The 23,376-nt window shown below is 35.6% G+C and overlaps 1 protein-coding gene across 2 annotated transcripts in view; it reads left to right on the forward strand.

The window, feature by feature from the left end:
- The window catches only part of POC1B (POC1 centriolar protein B), a 43,698-nt gene that overhangs the window by 9,881 nt on the left and 10,441 nt on the right, over positions 1-23,376 (forward strand). Inside the window, exons 4-11 of one of the 2 annotated variants that reach the window (XM_064655491.1) lie at positions 88-267; positions 1,383-1,490; positions 2,386-2,501; positions 2,882-3,015; positions 3,769-3,837; positions 6,514-6,666; positions 13,031-13,117; positions 16,292-16,492. In XM_064655491.1, the coding sequence (XP_064511561.1) occupies positions 88-267; positions 1,383-1,490; positions 2,386-2,501; positions 2,882-3,015; positions 3,769-3,837; positions 6,514-6,666; positions 13,031-13,117; positions 16,292-16,453 (1,009 nt within the window). In that variant the 3' untranslated portion in view covers positions 16,454-16,492. The remainder of the gene's footprint in view (positions 1-87; positions 268-1,382; positions 1,491-2,385; positions 2,502-2,881; positions 3,016-3,768; positions 3,838-6,513; positions 6,667-13,030; positions 13,118-16,291; positions 16,493-23,376) is intronic. The other variant, XM_064655488.1, reaches the window with a different exon arrangement.

Here is a 23,376-nt window from a genome sequence, read left to right on the forward strand (position 1 = left end):
TTTTACGGGGTTTTAAACTCTTTAATATAATTGTGATTCATGACTTGGTGTTTGGGGTTTTGTTTCTTTTCCCCCCCACCCCCTTAGTCATGGAGAATCATCAGTATTGAAAGGTCATACAGCATCTGTTCGTAGTGTGAGTTTCTCCCATGATGGCTGCTCTCTAGTTTCAGCATCCAATGATAAATCAATAAAAATATGGAGTGTTTGCAGTCAGCGCCTTTTGTTTACCCTATTCCAACACACTCATTGGGTTCTCTGTGCCAAGTAAGTGTTATTTTTATTCTCTTGGTAAAGTAGAAGAACTCCTAACAAGGTGTTTTTATGTCCCAAGGTAGAACTAAGGGAAGAAAAATCTGTGAAAGACAAATGATTATCTATCAGTAATAATTAAATTTTAATCAAGCAATCTTATTTACACAAGTTTTGTATATATCTCCTAGTTGAAGTATGAAAGCTTGCTCTGTGTTAATGTGTACATATTAAATCTGTTGCTGTATATTAATTCTTTTACTTTAAAGGACCAACACGGTCTTCCATATCCCGTCTTTCCCCAGTCGTGTTTGTTTTCGTGCTGTATTAACTTATTTCACAGCATTCACTTGTTTTTAGATTTATTATGCATGGTAAGGGTTTTCTTAACTATTCTTGTTCTTTGCTGATTTTCCTTTTCCCTTTTGCCATATTGATGGGCAATTTGCAGCTAAGAGATGCCTGATTTAAACCTCTTGAGAAAAAAACTTAACCCTGGTGAAGTGCAGAGCCCTACAAAGTTTCAAAGTATCCGATTGTTGAAAAGAAAAGCTCTAGGAAATCGCATGTGGAAGTTCTTAAACAGTTTTCTAATGTCCTTGTGCAGTTGCTCAAGATGTGAAAAAATAATGCTTGAGGAAATTCTACACAAATCAGTTTTACTATTTAAAAACCTAGTCTACTAGTCTAGGATTAATTGTGAATGCTTTGCTAACAATTTGTAAGTCTAGGGGGAACTCAGAGGAGAACATATATGAAGGTTAAAATGGAACACAAGGTTCTACTGTGTCCTCTTTGTCTTTTACCTATAGTTTTCTATAGTAATATCCTCGGCATCTAAAGTGACATCCTTAGGCTGCTGCTACCTTCCTCCCCTACCCCTCTCTTTCTCTTGTTTATGGCTCTGTTTTTAATTGTAGTTGATTGTGAAATGAAGGGGGAAGAGTAAGGGGAGAAGCTTTTCAGTTTTATTACTCCCTGAGAAATATGAGACATTCAAATGTCCTTTAAATGTTACACATCTTTATTTCAAATGGGCTTTCTTGGCTCTGGTATTTTGCGACTTATGTCTCTAATGCTCATCTAGGTAGTATCAGCTGTTTAATAATGTATTCACTTGCATGTTCCAGATTTTCACCTGATGGAAGAATAATAGCATCTTGCAGTGAGGATAAATCTGTTAAGATCTGGGATACAAGAAATAAAACTTGTATTAATAGCTTCTCAGATTATGAAGGGTAAGTGTTACTAGAAAAAAAGGAGGAATGTAAATGTGTCATTTTAATGAGATTAAATGCATCTTCTGTGGTATTAACATCTGTATATGTTAAATCTGAAAATAGATCAAACTTCTACCATCCACGTGAAGTAAAATAATTCGTATAGAGTTCTTCTAAAGAGGTTAACTGGCTGCACTTATCCAGCTGTTTTCCAGCAATCAAGAAATAGTCCGGGCAGAAGTGGGGTTATTCTTGAATTTTTGGAATGTTTTCATGTTTTCCCTCCATTTTAATAATGCTATTTGATATTGGATGCTTCAACAAGAAGAAAAGTTGGAGAATTTTCCATTTGTTGATGAAAACAATATTCTATTAGCTTCAGTGATCTGCCTTCTTTAAATATAAAAAATACTTGCTTTTATTTATATGCAGTTTTCTTAAACATCTTAGAAACAGAGCTTTAATTAACAAGTCAGTGGAATATATATCTTGTATATGTACTTTGCTGGTTTCATGGCTGCCTTCATCCTTTTTACTAATTTAAAATATTGTTATAGCTAGATATTCAGTTTTTAGACATAATTATTTTACTTGTTGCTTACAAACTCTTTGCAGCACTATCTTCTAGGGACTTTAAACTCCAGCACAAACTCTGAAGATTTGAGTTGGGTCAATTATACTATATTTTCAACAAAAGCCACATTATACAGTCTGATTTATCAAGCACATCTTGTTTTCTTATGCTTATTTCAGTTAATTGAAATACCTTGAGTTTCCATACATGTGGATTTCACACAAGTTTTTGGCGACTTAATGTTAATATTGTGGGGTTTTTATATGTATATATATATATATATGCCTAAATATTTCTATGGAAACACATAATCAATCTGTTTTCATTAATTATATTTAGATTTGTAAATTTTGTGGATTTCAACCCAAGTGGAACATGTATAGTTTCTGCAGGTTCCAATCATACAGTGAAACTGTGGGATATTCGAATAAATAAGCTACTGCAGCATTTCAAAGGTAAAAGCAATGTAGTTAGTTTCATTTTCTTTACAAGGGAGCTCTTTGCAATGAAATGTGATTTATTAAGAGTATATTATTTCATTCCTTACTGGGGAAAGTGGACAAACAAGTCATATTGGCATATTGTAAGTATCTTCTTGTAGTCTCGCAACCCTAAAAATCCAATCTGAATCCTTTTTATTTCTTTGCATCTCTTAATTTTTCGAACAGAACTAAGCAAATACTTTGGAGAGTCTGCTATGCCCCAGCACTTTGGTTGTTTTTCCCTTAAATGAAGAGGGCTGTTCTTCGGGAAGTAGAAAAGAGCAAAGAAATAAAGTGTACATTTCTTCTTAGTAGATATCTACAGCCTTTGAATATTGTCTTCTGTAAATTAGTTCACAGAGCAGGGGTTAACTGTGTATCATTCCATCCTTCTGGTAACTACCTCATCACTGCTTCTACTGATGGTACCCTTAAGATTCTGGACCTCTTAGAAGAAAGACTTATTTACACTCTCCATGGACACAAGGTATACACAATAATCGCCTTTAAGTGGAGATCTTAACAGATTGTTCAGTATCTTTTCAAAGAGAAAGTAACGTTTATGCTGTTGTGTCTGGTATCTTACAACATGTGGATGAACTTTAGTGGACAGCAAGATGTTGTATTAATGCACCTTATTACAGGTGGTTAAGGATATGCATCGGTTTTACCTGTGGCCGTGCTTTTTATCTGTCAATGTTACATGCTTAATGTTAAGTAATAGTTCATGTTCTGAATTAATTAAAAATCCACTCTTGATTTTCATAATCATGTTATTTGGCACTTAGTCTTTTTGTCTGTTGAAAAACAGTGCTTTCTAAGGAGGGAGAAGCTTACAGAAGACAACTTTGGTGAAGAATGGCAGGCATTTCCTCCCTTTCCTCTTATGCAAAACAAACCGTATTTTTGATAATGAATCAAACACATAGCCTTGAGTAATATAATATATATTTTGTAATTTTTTGTTGCAGAGTTGAAGTATAAAATCTAATGAAAATGCCACTATTTTCCTAGTATTGATTATAGTAATTGTAATGCAGCATCTAACTAAAAAGTGCAATATTAACTCTTCAATGAAATTGTTTGGCAAAAATTTCACTTCAGTAAAATTGTTCCTTATTTTATTAAAATTGAAAAGTATGTTATAGTAGGTAATGGCATCAATGTTTTTCTCTTTGCATTAAAGTACCATGATTACAGTAATAATGTAATTTTACTGTATGCTTTTTTTTTTCCCCAGGGACCTGTACTTTCTGTGGCTTTTTCAAAAGGTGGTGAAAAATTTGCCTCAGGTGGAGCAGATGCTCAGGTTTGTGATATTGTCTCTTTAAATTGAATATCTTAATGTTTGTTGCAGTGGATGGGAGTTATATATAGTATGTCACAGTAACATGCTAATTACAGTGTGCTCACATGCATTCTGTCTACTAGTGTGTTATATAGACTTTCCACTGGATGTTATGATGAGGAGCAGACCACAATTTGGCCACTTCTATTTTGAATATTAAAATAAAGGAACGATTTTTAAATAAAAATACTTTAAGCGTTGCATTTCAGTGTCAACAAAGTAGTTGTGTTGCAGTTAGTATTAAGGCCTAGCTGCTACGTTAGGTTTTGGCTTCTTTTAAAGTCCGTACTCTGTAATTGTAAGAATTAAGTTGTATTACTGGGAAAACTTTGACTAGAATTGGGGAAAAATAGTCCTGTGTTAGCTTTGCTAATTTGCTTCAGTGAAACAGTGAAGTAATGGATTTTACATAGGGAAGAGTTGTTTGAGCATTTAAAATAAAAAAGATAAATTAAACAGCAAGTCAGATAATGAATCTTCATCTGCTGTGATGAATCTCACAATTAAAAAAATATTATCAAGCTTGGAATCATCTCTATCAGGTCTTTACATTTTCCAAATGAAAGAACTTTTGTAGCACTAGGCTTAAATTTTCAGTGTGAAATGTTCCCTAATATTAGTTGTCTTTTCCATTGTTTCCTGTTACAAAAAGCTAAAAGCTCAATGTAGATACAGAAAGCCATGATGTAGAAATTAAGAACTTTTGAATTTACCATGATTCATGCTTATATTCTGTTTCGTGGAGTTTGAAATAAATTTCAGCTATTGAAATAATAAATATTTTCAATTAAAAACTTCCGTAACATTAGAAAAAATGCAGTCTGTTTCTTGTTTTTACTTATTGCTTCCAGTAGCACACTTTTCTGGAATGACTTGAAAGTACTCAAAGAAAAAGAAAAAAAAATTTGCTTTCTGTCACAAGGTGTTTATTAAGAAGCACTGCCAAGATTTGCAGTTACTGGAAAAGTGAAAATGTTGTCAAACTTCTAACAGTAATTTTACAAGCGGAAAAAAAACCCAAACAAAACAGAAAATCCCAAACAGCTAAAAACTGCCCAAACAACCAAAAAAAAAAAACCAAAACACCAAGAACCAGGGAAAGAGATTTATTTCTTCACTCACTAATAGAATCTTTTCTTTTCCGTACTAAAGTTTTTAGTAAGATTTTTTTTTTAAATTACAAAATGCAACTTAGATTCCCAAGTAATTCCGAATTGTTGACCTTACCTTTCATGAGTTTTATGATGATTTGTATATTATACGTAACTTGAAAGGAAACAAAGTGCACGTATTAAACTCGGTCACATAACTGAAGAGTTATCTGGAAGCTCTGATGATGGAAAGGACCTATTGCTTTAAGCCTAGCACAGCCTCCCAGTTGAATGCCAGCATGCCCTGGGAATGCCTGTCTTATTTCAAACTTCCTTTGAATTTGGGGCACCCTGAATGAACAGGCATGTTCAGTGCAGTCATGTCATTGCCTTTCTCCTGCCCTGGTTCCATGCTGTAGATCTGGTGGTGCACGGAATCATGGAGAGAGTAGGTAAAAATTTGTAAGATGGCTCATGTTTCTCAGCAGTTTGATGTAGTGGTTTCATGCTGAATGCAAGAGAAGGAAGATCCAGTTTCATCAGGAAGCACTTTCTTAGTTAAATGTTGAATTAAAAAAGTAGTCTTAGTAGTCTGATAATGAATCCTGGGTTTAGTTACCTTAAAAAGAGGCGTTCCTGCATTTGTTGAAGTTTTTCCCTTTGTTTTATGCAAGGTTTGGTGGGAGAGGGCTACTTATTTTGGTGTAGTTTTTACTTTTCTAAGTTTAAAATCTTCATTGCTAACCACTGTTAGGTAACTACCAGTGCATATATCTTTATCTATAATAAACATAAGAACTTTATTCTATTGTGTTCATTTTCTGTTGGTGTATATGCACATGTATTCCACAAACATCCTATTTTACTGATCTGTCCACAACCCTTTTCCAGGTCTGCCAGGAGAATAGTTGTGGGACTTCTTGACTCACTCTGTTGGTTTACTGTAAATATAGGATGTGTTATGGTTTGGTTTCCTGGAATATCTATAAGACTGAATGGATAGAACATCTTTGGACTACCTCTCCATTCTGTGACCTCACTTCTGCATTCGGCCATTGTGTGACTGTTGTATATTGTTTCTACCTAGAGTATAATTGGACAAGGTTCAGAAAACAGATTCCTGATGCTAAAACACTGGAACCAGGTGTTTTAGTGTTCTGTGGAACTCTGTCATTTCTCTTATGCCGTCAAACTTTCTTTTTAGACCTGCAAGCCTTTATATGGGGCAGAAACTTAACGGTGTATGACCACTTGATTTGTCAGAAAAATAACTTGGTCCAGTGGGACAGAAGTTTCCTTTGTTTTATGATTATGGACGTATTTTAGAATTGTTTGGTTTTTTTTTTTAATAGACTGAACCACATCTTTTAGACTTGAAGTACAAGATACTCTGGGGAAGTGCCTGTGTTGTAGAGATCAGACTAAGTGATCACTGCAGGCTTATTCTGATGTAGTGCTCTATTAGTAATAACAGACTTCACTCAATAGTTATGTTTTGAGCACTGAATAGGCTTCTAGTAGTTACTGATATGATGGCTTCTTACAGGTATTACTATGGAAAACCAACTTTGATTCTTTTGATTATAAAGAAGTTCTTAAACACAATTTTAGAAGAACACATATTGATGAACCTCCTCATCTTCTTGATATTTACCCGAGATCACCTCATCTCCATGATGAAAAACTTCAGTCAGTTGAGGTGAGTGCAATAAGTTATCTAATATAGGAAGCCAGAAGCTTTTGTTCAGACTGTCTGGCATTTATAGTTAAATGTGTTCTATGTATACCAGAGAGCTTTTTATTGTTATGTATAATACTTTGGGAGCAACCATAATTTATGAATTCACATTAAGTTTACTAGATTAGCTGATGCTGTCAGATTTATGCTGAAATTCCTTTCATGCTTCTAATATAAGTCTGTACATCTGATTTAGAAAAAACATAGATGATGATCTGGTTTGTGAAGTAACTTGGCAAGTGGTGCAGAAGGTATCTAAATCTGCATTGAGCTTTAGAATACTAATCAAAATACATCATTATAAGCAGGACAAAGTGACATTATTACTGAAAGTCAAATATTTGATTGTAACAAGTTGTTCCTCTTTCCAAGACCATTAGGTATCATGAGAAGATCTTGATATCTATCTAAAAGTTTAGAAAGACTTTATAGGTTAGTAGTGTGTTTAATGTCACTATGTAGTCTGATTTCATGATAACTTCATTCTTGAACTACATTACTGTCAAAGCATCTACTGGCATCCCTTGGAAGTATTGGAAATTTGGGAACCAAAGTGAAATATCAAATATTCTGTTTCATTATCTGGAAAAATCCTGTTTGTCACATTGTCTAAAAGCAGATTGGTAAAAAGTACTATGCCTTCAATGAGGCCATTGTTTATGCTATACTTGTGACTGTCCTTGATAGAGCTGGCTAGCTTCTGCATGGTGATTACCTGTACTTTTATCTCTTTTTTGATTTTGTCCGGGTGCCTCTAGTGTGGAAGAAGTGTCTCACAGATAAATCTTGGGACTTTTTGGTTGCTGTCATATACTATCAAAGGACTATAGAAATTCACCATTACCTGGTTGTGTTCATATAAAATGTAGATACTGCTGCCATGGCATTTGTTTCTTGCTCAGAGTTTTAAAACATTGACATTTGGGGATACTGAGCTTTTTTTTTGGTGGGCGGGTACGTATGCAATATAAATATATGCAATATAAATAGTATAAAGATGGCAAACACTTTGGTGGAGGAGGGGAACTCTGATAGAATTCATCACTGAGATTTCTCATGTGCCTGGTTCTATTGTCATGTTGGATGTGGAGCTTTCTAATGCTTAGCATTTTGGTCAGAACAAGAACAGGATGACTGCATGTATGACAAGCTTCATAAACAAGCTTCTGTGCTGGACTTTGATATTCATTGAAAGGTCAGTGGATGAAGTTAAGTTTGCTGGTACCAGCCTTCAGTATAGTTGGTCAGTGCCAGAACAAACTCTATCACAGCATTTGCCAGCAGATTTAAGCCACTCTTGCTGTATCAACAGTTTGCTTCAAGACCCATTCAAATTGCACCCAGTTATAACATGTGCTAAGTAAACAGTAGCTTATAGCTGCAGGGTTCGGTTGCTTTCTGTTCAGGTCAATGTTTCCAGACCTCTGCTGCTCAGATACCTGGCAAAGATGTGAATGTACTCTAAAGCAATTTTTCAGGTTTTTTTTCCTATTCCTGATCCCAGGTAATTGAGAAGCTCTGAAAAAGCTTTTATGAGTTCAGACTAAAGTTAAACTAAGGCTAGGAAGCACCTCTTTGTCAATACTGAAAGGGCACATCGGGGAAATTTGATAGTTGAATGTCAAGAAATTATTTATCAGTTAGTTTTGACAGATTCACTTAACCTAATGTCTGCATTTATTCATAGGTGCTCCATAGTAGTGAAAGGGCTCTATGGCTTTGACATTTGTCATAGCAAAGTTTTGGGCTCTTTGTGGTTTATTTTCTGGCCTGATTTCAGGATTTTAGGAATAGGGTTGTTGTGTTTAGTTTTCTATTAACATCACTGTCAGTGATGTTAATAGAAAACATCACAGTCAGTAGAATATCTTTCTCTTAAATAAACATGAAGTATATTATATTCTTTGAGACAAAACAGTGTCTGATAGTTCCACAAAACTCATATTATTGTAATGTACTATATTTTTATATATGTAAATTAAATATTATAGTAGTAGTGATTAGGATCTCTCTTACAGCTAATTTTCAGAATTAATGTAATAATACAGTAATTTAGACAAAGTTAAGGTGAAGTTACTAAGTTCTGTTTCTCCGTATGTCTTTTCCTGTTTTTTTTAATTGCCTCTCCTGTCTACGAAGGGGATATTTGTTATGGTGAGGAAGAATAGACCTTACCAACTGGACAGAAACATAATTTATCTGGACAAAACTAGCATCAGGTTACTACCAGCAGTAATATGCTTTAGTGGCACTAACTGTGCTTGAAATTTTTCGGTGTTCCATCGTCTTAAATATTTCCTCTTGTAAATGAGAAAAAGCATCATGTCTAGCCCCACTGTGCTATGCTGTACTCTGGATAAGAAAAAAAAAAATTGTCCTTCTTTGGTTAAAACTTGTTAGTTTTTTAATACCTCAACCTCTTTCTAAGGTTGAGGCAATAGACAGAATTTTGACATTAGGCAGTTCCACCACAATATCACCCTCATCTTTGAGTGGCTCATCATGTTTCTCATATATAAGGGAAAGGAGGGATTGAATCACAGATGTGTCAGAGTGAGCTTTTGGAGGTCATCTGTTCTTCTTGTTAATGGTACATAAAGTCAGCTGTGTCTAGTTAGAAGGCCTTGAAGAAAGATGGAGATTCCCCAGTCTTTTTGGGTGATCTATTCCACTACAGTACAGCAATTGTAATGACACAGTTTTTCCTAGTATCTACACCTCAGATAATATGCAGAACTGTTTCCTTTCTCTTTATTTTCTTCCTTTCTCTTCATATTTCTGTGAATGGGGTAAGATAATCGATCTTAACTAAATGGAAGTAACAGTTTTCTAAGAGACTTGGTAACATATGCAAGAATTACAGGCAGGCAGAAGAGGCAGTTCAGATATGGGATATTTAAAAGCATAGATGACCATTTAAGGTTTGCTACAAGACACTATGATGTTATCTAGACATTTGAGATGTGTTATAATGCATTGCCCTGAGTTATGCTTTGATGGTTTCTTTGGCTGGCATCAGAGACACAGTGCAGTGTTTTCCCACATCACCTGTTGGAAATGCTGTTTTGAATAAAGCAGCTTGCACAAGGGCGTTAAGAATTACAGGTATCACCTGGTGTCTTGCCTTTCAGGATAGTGACAGAAACGTGGAGCTAGTGTGTACTTTCACCTTTTCTGAACTTTTATTCACTCTTCCAAGCTATACATGGAACCATTAGTATTTGAGTCACCTTCCCTAGTTTGTTTTTTTTTGTTTGTTTTTTTTTCTCTCTCTACATACCTGTTTTTTCTGACACATAATTAACTTTTACAAGAACTGCTCCTCCTCAGACCAGCAGTAGCCTGAATTTTAATGAAGTGTTGAATTTCCTGTTCTTGACTTATAAATCTTTACAACTCTTCTCCAACTGCACTGATCAATGTGATTTCTTGAATATTTGAGTAAGTAGAGATTTAATGCTTATAATCATTACAATTATTCAGACTATTTGGAAATGTAAGTAAATTACTTGTTCTCTGAAGGCACCTACTTTTTTTTTCTGTTGGCCTCAGAGGTAATCTTGGGTGACCAGCTCAAATATAGATGTCCAGCAGTATGTCTAAATTTAGCTGAGATAAATCCCAGTCATTGTGTCTCTTTGACATAAGGATTTTTTGGAGTTATTTGAAAACAGTATGTTTAAACAGTAATGCAGTTTTAGTGAAAAATACTAAAAAATGCATTCCACTAGGTGACAGTTCTATTTATGAATTTGTCATATTTGTACATAATTTACCTCTTATAATCTAGAAACCTCTTTAAAATAAATGGAAGGTAGAAAAAAAAAAGTTTCCTTTCAAAACTTTGAGATTTGAACAATAGCTTTGAGATTTGAACAATATTAAGGTACACGGAGTTTATATCTTGAGCATAAATAGCTTCTGTTGATATAGTTGTTTTTTTTTATCTTAAAATCTTCAGTTAGAGCCTTCCCAAATCTTCATTCGCGAAGCCTAGCCATGAAAAATCTTCAGTGTAATTTCAGTTGTAAATATTTTCCTAGATGAAGGAAATCCAAATATACACTAGGTGGCAGTAGAAAAAAGAATATGTGGCTCGCTTGGCTTGAGGGCTCCAGTCTAGAACAAAACCGGTGTTTAATGAAATTGAATGCTAATTTTCTCTTGGTATGTTTGGAGAGACTATTTCACATCACTTTCCTAGGAAATATTTTGTGTGAGAACTTCCTCTTTTAATTTTTTTGACTTCATTTTTCTAATGCATGGAAGGATTTATAGAAACCTTCCTTCAAATATATTTTCTTGTGCTATGGATCAAAATGTGATAATTGTATTATCATATTAAAAGATGATAATGAAAATACTTATATATCAGTCTACCAATGAATGTCAGAAGCAAATGACCCTAGGCACTGAATAAATGTAAGCTCTTTGGGACAGTTGCCTGTTTAATCTCAATAGGCATGTCACATATGGAGGGGAAAAAAGTAAAATTTGTGGTTCCTCTCTTCTTTGCTTTAGCACTGATAAAGTGGTAATCAATACCATATTCAGAGGAGACTATGTTTGATCATATTTCTGTTGAGAAGATGCTTTCATTCTCCTTTATCCCTTTATTTCTTCCAAATCTATTTGAGAAAATTGGAAGAAAGCAGGACTTGATCCTAATATCTGTATATGAGGGAGAAGATCCTAATATCTACAAATGAGGGAGAATTTTAAGTATGCAGCTTGTGATGGCCCTGTAGCAGTATGGGTTTTCTTGATTGTCCCTGAGTCCCTGCTCATTCTTGATTGATGCAAATATAATCTGAAGACAGAAAAAAAGAGTTCATGAATGAAGAATGGCTTGTTGAAACTGAATGAAAGAAAAAGCTAGTCAGAAAAGTGAACAAGCTTAAAAACAGAATTAAGATCTCCCCTTAAGGAAGGCTTGTCATCTCTGATTTGTAAGTGCTGCAAAGCGTGAGAATCTCTCTCACCTTGAATAATCTGATAATATCTGTATTTAAATATTTCTTTACCTTCTAGCTTGCTAGTAAACTTTGTTTGTCTTCTTCCTCCACTTACACTTACTGAGAAATATCTTGCTTCTATTAATTTTAAGCTAAATTTCTGCGTGTAACTTATGGAAATCCAAATGAACTGAATGAAAGGTCTTCAGGCACTACAAGATGTTATTGCCCTCCTTCCCTGGCTACTAATTCTGGATTTAAGATTGCATCCTTGCTACTTAACAAACATGTCTCTGACCTAAAGGTCTGTATGCCAACGTGTGGACCCTAGCATCAGGGATTCTAACTTGTGGAAATAGCGCTGAAGCAGTTACTGAGGGAGCAGCTCTGGCTGAGACAGAATTTTGACCATCTTCAGGTGAAATGGTAGGATCTCCCTCTTGAAAAGGCAAAATAAAATGACCCTTGTATCTAAGAAACTTTCAGTGACTAAAATACAACCCTGTCACTAGGCCAGTGTGAGTTTTGAGGGGTTTGTTTATTTTTTCCACTTTCAGTAGGTTGTTTGGAATTAATGCTCTTTCTGATAAGGCTGCTGTTGGATAGCTGATAAAAAGTTGAAAAGAAAAAAGTTCATTTCTCATTATTACATTAGGCTTCTTGACAATTTGAAAGTCATCTAGTCTTTCTGTGAAATTTGACAGTTTATAAAATAATGAGAATAGTACTTCTATAAGTCATACTGTGAAGGCAAACGTCTTAGGCTGTGACACACCTAGATAATATAATGGTAGGGAAAATATGCACAAATTTTTATAGGGAGGTTATTCTGATCCTTAGGTGAAACCGTAAGATAAATGAAAGCAGCAGCTTTCTCAAACTTTATATTATCTGATATTTTGTCAATGCTTCTCTTTCAGGAAAGGACATCAGTAAAATATTGCTAAAGCTACAGAGTAAGTTCTATAACCAACAATAAGCAAGTAGTCCAACTGTGATATTAAAAGCAAAATTGCAGATGTTGTGATGAGATGTCTGATCAATCAGCCTCTGACATTGTCTCAGTATAAAGCAGTTTTTCCTGTATTTTCAGTAAGAGTGTGATTTGTATTTGGGTAGTTAACTTATCAGAGATTTCAGTGTGATCTCCTACCTGGTTTCCACAACAGTGTTTTTCAAGTTATTTTGGCAATCAAAGTTGGGACACAACAAGTAAGCATGTCAACAGTCCGTTTGTTGCAGATGACTTGAGGAACCTGAATGTGAGAACTGACTGACCTGGATTGTTAACTGTGTGCTCACTTTTTATTTCATTCTTATTTCCCTTTCTCTGCTGATGCTGAAATAATAGCATAATTCATTTTCAACAGGTTGACCCTACATATGATGTAACTGATATGCAAACACCTGATCCACCTGTCATAGAGATTAGAACCTCTTCATCTTTCAGTACTCTGGTAAGTTGCTTTAAAAAAATTAAGATATGATACAACTGTTATCAGAAATGTGCTCTTTCTGTCCATATGAATAAAATATTTCTTTTAACAATTGTCGAGTGCTCAGAGCTCAGTATCCTAAAGTCTCAACTTAAGCTTTCTGTCACAGTTCCCAAGCCTAACCAGAAGATGGTGTAATAGCAAAGCTTTCATGTTATACTGTAATTTTACCCCATATAGACAGAAATTCTATTTATAAGCCCATGCTAATTACATCTAAATATTACTGTTAAAATTTGTGGTTTATTCTCAAACACTTTTTGTAACTCTGTTTTTATCTGCAAATAACGGGAAATCTAAAGAATAACTGTCTCACTGATACAATTCCAGAAGTGCTGCTTTAATTTTTTTCCTTTTAAGGCATTTAATAGTTCTCTAGGAGGAAAAAAAGTAAGACATTTTAAGACAGAATGATATGATTAGAGCCTTCTAGTGTTAGCTGTACGTATGACATTGGTATGGCACGTGGGAGGAAAGGAAGGCAATGTTTTAGCGGTGGTTTCGTAGGAGGACAAATATGCTCTCCTGGTATGAAATCTGAAAGACATGCTGTTCTAGAATTAGGTTAAAATGAGAATTTTTCTTTTAGCTCTGAATCTGGACCTGTGAAGGTATAAACTGTATCTTAAGCAATTTTAGTTACCATAAAAAGAGTTTGTGTGGTTGAAGGGTTAATACATATGAATAGGCAGCAGGTGTGGTTTCTGCTGTTCTGTTTTGTCATGAATGCTTTGTGAAAGGTATGTTGTGAAGGTACTATATAAAATTCTTTAAGTTCATGATACAGAGGTTGATGACAAACCTTTACTTCAAAACAACTAATCATATAATAATTTATATTTGAGAAGTGATAATGTATTTTAATTAGCATTTGTTTTGTTGTGTTTTCACAATGGACATGAGGTTCTTTAAGATAACGTATGTCAAAAGTAATTTGTAGACTTACAGACATCTAGTAGGCTTGACTGGTAGTGGATTGTGGTGCGTATAATTTATTGACTACCTATCACTTTTAAATACTCTGTTCATTACTTACTGCTCATCACAGAATTCATATGTATAGTTATACTGTAATTCTTTATTACATAAATATAAAATCTGTCAATTACTTAGTCTCCATCAATTCTTTTAATATGAAAGCAATTTACAAAACTTTGCCCAGAACTCATTGTAGGAATATGTTGACCAAATAGATACATTGTTTTGACTGCTGTCTATCTGGCTTTACAATCTTCATTATAAAAATGTTGCTTCTAAATGCTTTTGACTGTGTCAATAATCATTACCTTTTTTTTTTCCCAATATTGGGAAACAATGATGAATCTACTGTTCATCATTGATTCTCACCTTTCTTCATTTCAACATCACCGTCTGCATCTTTTTCCATCTAGAAATATTTCTGTATCTTTGTTACAGGGACTGCAGCCTTAAAGACAACTGTCCTGTTTCACACCACTATTGACACAAATTCAGGAATCATTTGCATGTTTTCCTTGCCACTAGTATCCTTCCTCTCCCATAGTCATTAACACTTTCTCCATCTTTGCCAACCTACCTGGTCCTCCCTGCTTTCTAATGCCAACTCATCTTTTAGTGTCATCTTTCTGTCCAATGTCTGTCTGCTGCATTACCAGTGTCTGCTGTTTGTGGAATAATCACCTGTTTCTTAATCAGACCAGCCATCTAGACCTCTGTGTCTTGTTTCTAAAGGGTTCCGGATCTCAGTGACTTGGACCTTTTCATCTGAAGCTGGTTCAATTTTCCTAATGTATGGAGGCCCCATCTATAGAGGCTTGATGTGTTCTTCATAAGAAACAAGGGGGAAGGACACATGCTGGATTTCGTCCAATCACACCTTCACTGCCAGATTTCCTCTTGATACAGTTTGTCCTCACTTGAATGATATTGCTTTTGTGCATTATTTGTGTATTTTTTTTAATCCTTCTCTAACTTGAGGTTGCCAGATGGTAGTCTAATTCACCATCTTCCCTAATTCATGCCTCTCTCTGATTCCAACCCCAGTGGGTTGCTCTTTTTCTACTGATTATCAAAGGCAATCATTCTGCAGGTTTTTTTTTTCCCAGCAAACATGCCAAGACCCATTTTAAAGCTGTTTATGGCTTTTTGGTCCTACTTCTACTGAAAGAACACTGTTCAAATGACTGAAAGCCTTTGATCAGGTTGACAGGTTAATTTATAAATGTTCTGTCTATACCTACTTATTCTTTTTGAAGTGTTTTGCTCTGGCTTAAGGAGTTCTTCTGCCCTTCTAATATTTGCAGTGAGAAAAATGCACTCTGCCCTTAGATATCTTTAGGAGTTCTTGTTCAATGTATTTATCATGCATGTAATGCAGCAGGGTCTTAAAAATACATTGGCAAGTCTCTAGACCACTGGAAATAGCTAATCAACATATTTAATTTTTCTACTGAAGAAGAGAGAGACAGCCTTTATTAGATCATAGTCTCAAAGTATTTAAAGACTCCCAGTTTCTCTGGAATAAGTAACAACACTGAAGCTTTTGTAGGTTCTTTGTTGAGCTCCCTGAGATGTCTTCAGGAAGATTGGAAGCCTATACAAAACCTTGCAATGTTTCATTGAATAGCTATCAAAATTTCTGCCAGTAAGCGGGCAAATGTCCATACGTCTCAATCTAGTCTCAATCCCGGAAATAAGAGAAAGTGCTCTTCTTATTGAGAATCTTTTCTTCAGCTGGAATTATGTTCTGTCCTACCGCTTTATGGGAAATATGCTGCTATTGCCCCTAAGATGACTTGTGACAGAGCAAAAAGGTATTACTTTTCTTCCCTTCAGTAAAGATTTGTTAATGAAAATGATAGAGTAGTATAGATTGAGAGGTATGCCTGGAGTCCTTTCATCTAACCTTTCCCTTGAAGCAAGGCCAACTTGGATCAGGTTCTTGAAAGCCTCGTCCAGTTCATATGTTAATAATGTGCAAGAATGGAGATTCCACCATCTTTCTGGGCAGCTTGCTCTAGTGTTTGATTGATGACAATATTTTTTTTTCATAATATGTAGATAGAATATCCTATTTTCCAACATGTCTGTTACCTGTAATTCACAGTGGTCCTCTAATAAGTACCTATATCTGTCTTCTTTCTATCCACCCATTAGATATTTGGGATGGCAGCAAGATCTCCATGTATCCTTTCTTCCTTGAGGCTGAACAAACCTGGTTATCTGCCTCTGCTTGTATATCATGTGTTCCAGCCCCTTCACCATCTTCTTCACCCTCCACTGGACTTGCTCCAGGATGACAATGTCTATCTGGGATGAAGAAGACCAAAACAGGACGCACAACTCCATACGTTTAAGGTGCAGTGAAGTATCACTGTCATCTATTCTTTACAATAGTCTGCCTGGAGAAGACTTGTAAAACAAGTATTTAAAAATTTAATACTCTTGATTCTTTATCATGAATTTAAAACATATGTTTAGATATTTTCTTAGCAGTCCATTTATATTTTTGAGCTGTAGCTGTATGAAAAAATTACTGGTATTATCTCTTCCTCCCACTCCTCCTCCTCTTTTTAAGGAATTTTAATTTCTTGCTTCATCAAAACCAACAATTCATCACAGCTTCCCCACTTGAAATGCCTGCTTACATGTTTTTTTAAATTTAGTTGTATTTTCTTGCTTCAAAGATTAAGCTAAGATATGCAGATACGAATGTTCTCATAGAGATTTTGCTAGAAAACAATTAAATTATTGAACTACCTGCATTGTAAACAGCTTATCTTTTCAGCTTGTGTTCTAGCTTAGTTCTAAGGCCAAATCTTTCTGAACATGATGAAAAAACCTTTTCACTTCTCCTGTGTATTCCTGAAACCAGTGTAAAAATGAGCCATGGATGCTTAGGTAACTAGTATTTGTGCAATGCCCTGACTTCTCCTGTGGTAAGACTCTTAATATGTTGCAGTTACTAGAAATCATGCGTATTCTAGCCTTTTGCACTCTGAAAATGTTCACTGAATTGGAGTCAAGGTTTGGGGTCTGGGGGTGGTGTTTCTTTCTCCTTTTTGTTTCATTGAAGACTGAAAGCATTACTGCCTCTCTCCCACCCCTTCTTCTTTGTGTTTCAAGCAACTTAAGCTTAATTTCGGAACTATTGAAAAGGAAAAATTGGAAGTTTTGTTTCCCTTTGGGACTGTTTCCTCCTGTTTCATCCTCCAATTTTGGTTTTAGTCTTGAGGGAGCTTGGGTTTTTTCAATTCTGTAAGGCAATACATTGGTAACCTCCAGTCCCTGATAAGCTGTTGGGAACAAGGGAAAGTTGATGATGTCTGTAGTTTTTACTGACAGCAGCAGGAAATCACTGTAGAGGCTCTTTAATGTTCCATCCCCTGACCTTGCTCATGTAAACAGGATTTGGAGGAAGCAAAGCAATGTACTGTAATCTGGAAGTCAGAATGTCTGTGCTGGCTGGGAGATGTTTGCTGTTCTTTCTCTTCCAGTGCTGTTTAACACTGAAAACATGACATGCTTATTTTTTGTTTACAGTACAACTTCTACAAAGTTAAGACTGGATTAATTACTGAGTGAAGAAAGATAAGGATTGTTTCTGTTTGGATCAAAAAGAACATACTAAATTTTAGAATAAAAGGTTTATCTGTACTGTATTTATAGTAGGTGTCTTGATGCAAAAAGTAGAAGTATCTGTACTCTCCATTTGTCCTATACATGTTGCTTTTGCAGTATGTATTTCAGGGTTTAGGGTTTTTTTGACACACTGTTCTCTGTGTTTATTTTAAATACAGAAAAACCCAAACCCCACAACCTAAAAGATACCCTCTATATTTGGAAAGACAGCAATTATTAATGCAAAATTTGCATCTATTCTTCCATGTATACAGTGAAGGCTTAGTTAACTGTTCTGCCTCATGGAAACTTACTTTGAAAAGATCTTGGAGTAATGTCTCTTCCTTGCATGGCTTATTACAACTCCAGAATCCTGTAGGAGAGGATGACAATAGAAATTATATCTTAAATGCTATTTTTAAAAGCTAAAAATGCTGAATATTCTCCTTATTATGCAATGTCAAATTTATTCTGATTTACATCCTTTCCTGGCTTCAGACTTACATGGAAATAAACACCAACTGTCTTCAGTGAGGTTAAGAGGAGGAGAAAAGGAAGAAAGGAAATAATAGCAATTTTATACGTAAATCATCTCCTCCCAAATCCAGTTCAGAAGGGAACAACCAGTAGAACAAAACCCATATGTCACTTCACAGTGCAGAGTAGATGCCTTTACTGCTTGTTATAGTTCATCCGAAAGCCCAACAACTTTCTGTAGTCCGTGGATATCAAGTTTTCTTGGGACCTCAGACATTTAGCCTTTCACTTAAACTCTGATCATTGCATGATATTCGTACATTTTTCTCTACATAAGAAAAATTCCAGCACTATTCCCTTTGAAAGGGTGACTGGAATCATTGCCATTGAAGAAAAAGAGAAATGTCCTGATTTTGTTCCTTATCCAGAACTCAATTGCCAATTAGAATGAGCTCTGCATTGAGGATTGATCCCAGCGGCAAAGGGGCTTTGATAAAAATTGACAGTTCCCAGCCTCTTCCATCACCTTACGTTCCTTGCTCCCAGAGAGAGAAATAAGAAAGGCCACTCCCTTAATAGCTGTGGATTTTTTCATATGCTGCCATTCTTCTGGTTACCGGTAAATCTATATTTGAACAAACTGTCAACTCCCTGAACTCCCAATTACAAACCAGAATGAAATTTGGAGAAACAGGATCTTTTCACACTGTTTCCTAAGTTTTGAAGTCAAGTAGTCTGCACCTTCTCCATAGATGAGCATACCAGAAAACTCTCAAACCAGCTCTGAATCTTTCATGTGAAGTCTTATACAAACATAGAATAAATACTGTAAATAGAGGAACTCAGAAGTGTTTGGTGCAGCAGAATAAAAATAAGAATTGTGCTTTTGTGTCTTTGCAAATGAATCTTTCTCTCTGTCCCATCTTGCTTTTAGACAGGCAATTTTTAGTGTTATCTTGGCTTACAGCACACTCTAGACAGACCTTTCTACTCTTTGCATGCTACACAGGTACAGTATGTGGGACTGGTGGGGGAGGATAGGCTGCCTGCTCCCCACAACTGTGCAGCTGAACATGTTCAGCTGCTCTCAGGGAAGTCTCCCAAAGGCTGCACCTAATCCATCTGGAACAACCATGAGGCAGTAGAGACAGCTCAGCTTTTTCTGTTGCCCAGCGAAGAGCCTTCCAAAGAAGGTATGGTGTATGTGAACAAAATGACTCATCTTCGGTCATAAGTGCCAAAAAGACAAAGTGTTTTGTATATTGAACAGTGAACTTCTAAACTTGCATTTTGAGCCGCTGTAGAGGCACAGGCATTTTTAAAAAGATTTGTTTACTTAATCTTAAAAGCAATCTTTGATACCACTAACATCAAATAAAGCTTAAAGATCAGATACTTGAAGGTGAACTCAACATACGTAATAAAAGAGGAGTATGATCCAAATGGTCCTTGCATTTTGCAGTGTTGCTATTCCAACACAGCATGTAATTGCTGGTTTACAAGGAGAGAGCAGGAAATATGTTGTGCCTCTGCATAATTAACTAATAATACATATCCTGATGTTCCTTAATAGGCTTCATTATATTCTCTGAGTGAACTGGAGCTTGAGAGAAAGTCAAGTTTTCGTTGGAGACTGAATTCTGAATTTGGGCACTAGAGAGTGCAAGAATATTTCCTATACTATTTTTAGCCTGCTTTCCTGAGGAAATGTACCTTATGAGATTGTACTGGTTTTTTGTATGTCACTGTTCCGTCTCCCTAATAATTTTAGAATCAAATAGTTGGTGGATTGGTTTTTTAATGAACTTTGGAAATAAGCAGTTAGAATAATATATTATCACTGTAACTTAAGAAAAAGCCAGTGGAATGTGACCCTGAATTCGGTGATACTGGAATAGGCATGGACTAGCTACTGGTGACCCGCCCTGTAAAAATGTCACAGCACATACGGAGACAGCTTAAGTTGCTATAGAACAGGAAGTGGAGGAGAGGGACCTAACAGGAAGATATTACACACACACACACACAGAGTTTTTGTGAGGTAACTGCCTTTTCAGAGCTTGCAAAATTTTACTTTGTATAGGATCTTACTCATGGCAACAGTGCAGTACTTCAGGAATGCTTTTCAGATTGATCCATGTCTGTATAATTGTTCTTTTAGTAAATTAGCACATTTCTGGGAACTAAAGAGATGGAAGTTTCAGATATTATTTCTCTTTCAGTTTCCTGAGATACATTATGTGTACATTCTGACCTTGTCTGCTCAAGCAGTGTTCTCCTCTGCTCTGACTGGAAATCTAAGCTGTATTCGTGGTTCTCACAGCTGATTCTGCAGCATGCAGAAAATGCCCGACAGCTATCAGCCCACACATCCAATAACAACTGGTTCCTTCCTCTTCCTGGGGAAGAGTAACATCCTCTGAGAAGAAGTGTCCCCTGAGGAATGCAGGAACAGCAACAAGCCTTTCACACAGGAAATTACTTGTAGCACTTGTAAAAAAGTGTTTCTGTCACTTGGATTGTCAGTCTGTAACAAGTTTCCTGCTGACCAAGATGATGATTTAGTACTGATCTAAATGCCATTTTTGAGTCATTTAGCATAATGGAAGTTAATGAAATCATTCAGTAGCTCTGTTACCCTGTAAGCACCTGTTTTAATTTTTTTTCATGCAGTAACACAAGTTAAGTTTTGAACTTCTTAGTGTTCATGGGACTTTAATAATTCCAAGATTGCACATTTTGTATTACTAAGAAACAAGGTAATGCTTAGTTTAGTTCATAATGCATGACTTTTTTTAGAGAAGGTTCAAGGTTTTATTTTTCTTTATAATAAAGAAATAAAGCATAATAAAGCTGAGCTACAGATGAAGTATGTCAGAAAACAAGATATTAAAGCTAAACTACTGCCCTTGAATTATCCTTTGTTCTTAAATGCTGCTGGAGTCTAAGTTCAGCGCAGCATGCTTACAACTGTGTGGTAGAAACTTGACTATAAAATGAAATTTATATATATATATAAAACCAATGTGTTATTCAAAATTGTTAATGCAAGTTTTTTACAAAAGCAAGCACTTTAATACTAGTTAAATATTTTCTTATTTTTTCCTAAATGACAATGCTTGAACAAGTGCTAGCAGATTCTGTTTATCACTTAGAGTACAGTAATATCTAAACCCAGAGGGTGCTTTCTGCCTAAAAGCTTGTTTGAGTGTTTTCCAAATATATCAGTTGTTCCAATACAACACATCTCTCTTTGAAGCCATGCTGCATTACTATCTAGTTTGCAGTAAGAAAGGTAGTTACTTGCTTGATGTGAGATAATGGAAACACTGAGTCAGATTCAAAAATTACATAGGACTGAGAGACTGAGACTTTTCAAATAAAATTCAGCAACAAGAGCAAAAATGTTCCTTCATCAGATAGGTGTTTGATATAGAAAAACTCTAGAAGTATCTTGGCTTGCATCTTCCATCAAAACACTTTTGGGGTCAGAAATTAAGTAGGACAATGCTAAAGTCATTTTAACTTAACAACTGTTTTTATTTGGTTAATTCCATCCAAGTCAATTCCCTGGTCTGCTCAGCTATCTGAACACAAATATTGCACACAAAGGAAATAATGAGAAAAAATTATTTAGAGATTAAGGAGAAGATTAGTGCTGGCTGTAACCCGACTGAATTGGATGATGTCCATGGAGCCACGTATCCAGCGTGGTTGTGCAGTAACACATACTGGTGTGTTACAGGCTTGACACAGCTGAACATCATCTTTCTTAAGATGCAATGGAAAAAATACGAATGGTATTTTTGAGGTGGTAGTAATGACTTCCTTTTGTTCAGGCAGTAGATGTGTTGTATTCAGTTCTGAGTTTTTTCAGCCTAAGAGGATTCAGCTTGCTTTCTTCTGTCTGCATGGCTGTAACCTTAACAGCAGGTATCAGAGGCAGAGGCTGAATGGAGGCAGCTCCATTCTTTTGCTTGAATTAGAAGCATTGTAAAGTAAAAATTGAAAGTATATGACATCAGAGGAAAGCAAATGAGAAACAGCCTATGGTTAGTGATTAGGGTCTTCTGGAAGAGACACTGGATTCTATTGCCCTTATGCATTTTGCAATAAATAGTATTTGGGGAAAAAGAAAGAAGAGGAGCTCTATGAGTGACACCACCAGTGAAGATACATGGCATTACTGTTCTGAAAAGCTGGTTGGTTGATTTGGATTTTGTTCTTTTTTTCTCTGTATACCCTCACAGTATGGTACTCTGGTTGTAGCAGTTTGGATTGGTGCAAAGAAGGGAGGTAGGGATAGAGAGATGCTATCTTCTGGCATGTTCTAGCTGCATGAAGATTGTACTTTCTGAGCGCCAAGATGCAAGTTCCACACTGCATGTCAGATACTTCACCCAAAGGCATAGCAGCACAACTCCAAGTTAACTATTGCGTATTATTTGTGAAGAAATACAAATCTTGCCATGGAGATTTAAAAGAATTACTTTATCCTTAACCAATTCTAAGATAAACCAATATCAAATGTTCCTCACTGAAAAGATTACTCTTCCAAGACATGTTTCATTCTTATAGGTGTTTCCTCATTTCTTACATAACTCATAGGACAGGAATTCGGTGTCCATACTTGCAATTTTTACTAGTGTAGTGGAACAGTTCAGTACTATTTGCTTGGTAGTTTCAGCTAGTTGCATGTAAGAAGATACTGTAATTCTTCACTCAATAACCTGATCACATCAAAGTTTTATCATTTTGCTCAGTTATATGTTATGTAATTGCAGATATTTTCAACACCTCTGCTTTTTATAGCGCATTACTCTGGAGTGTCTTCTTCTCTGATGTCTTGTATGAGTACATCAGGTTGCATTTTGACAGCTGAATGAAGTCAGATTGCCAAGTAACCCTGACTGTGTCGGTGGTTTCCAGGATGCCTTTTTGTGTTGCCTGTAAACTTGATTTTCCAGATTGCTGATATGTTTTCTATGGCACTAAAACAAGACGAGATATCAGTGGAATCACTAAAGCCAGCATAATTCTGCAGTTAGTTTCTGATTTAACTATTTTTAAAGAAACTAGCTAGATAATTGACTTCATACTACATTAAAACCTAAAATGTGTTAACAGAATTATAGTGTGCATAT

Source organism: Pseudopipra pipra, chromosome 5 (genome assembly GCF_036250125.1).
Source record: "Pseudopipra pipra isolate bDixPip1 chromosome 5, bDixPip1.hap1, whole genome shotgun sequence".
NCBI classification, from domain to species: Eukaryota; Metazoa; Chordata; class Aves; order Passeriformes; family Pipridae; genus Pseudopipra; species Pseudopipra pipra.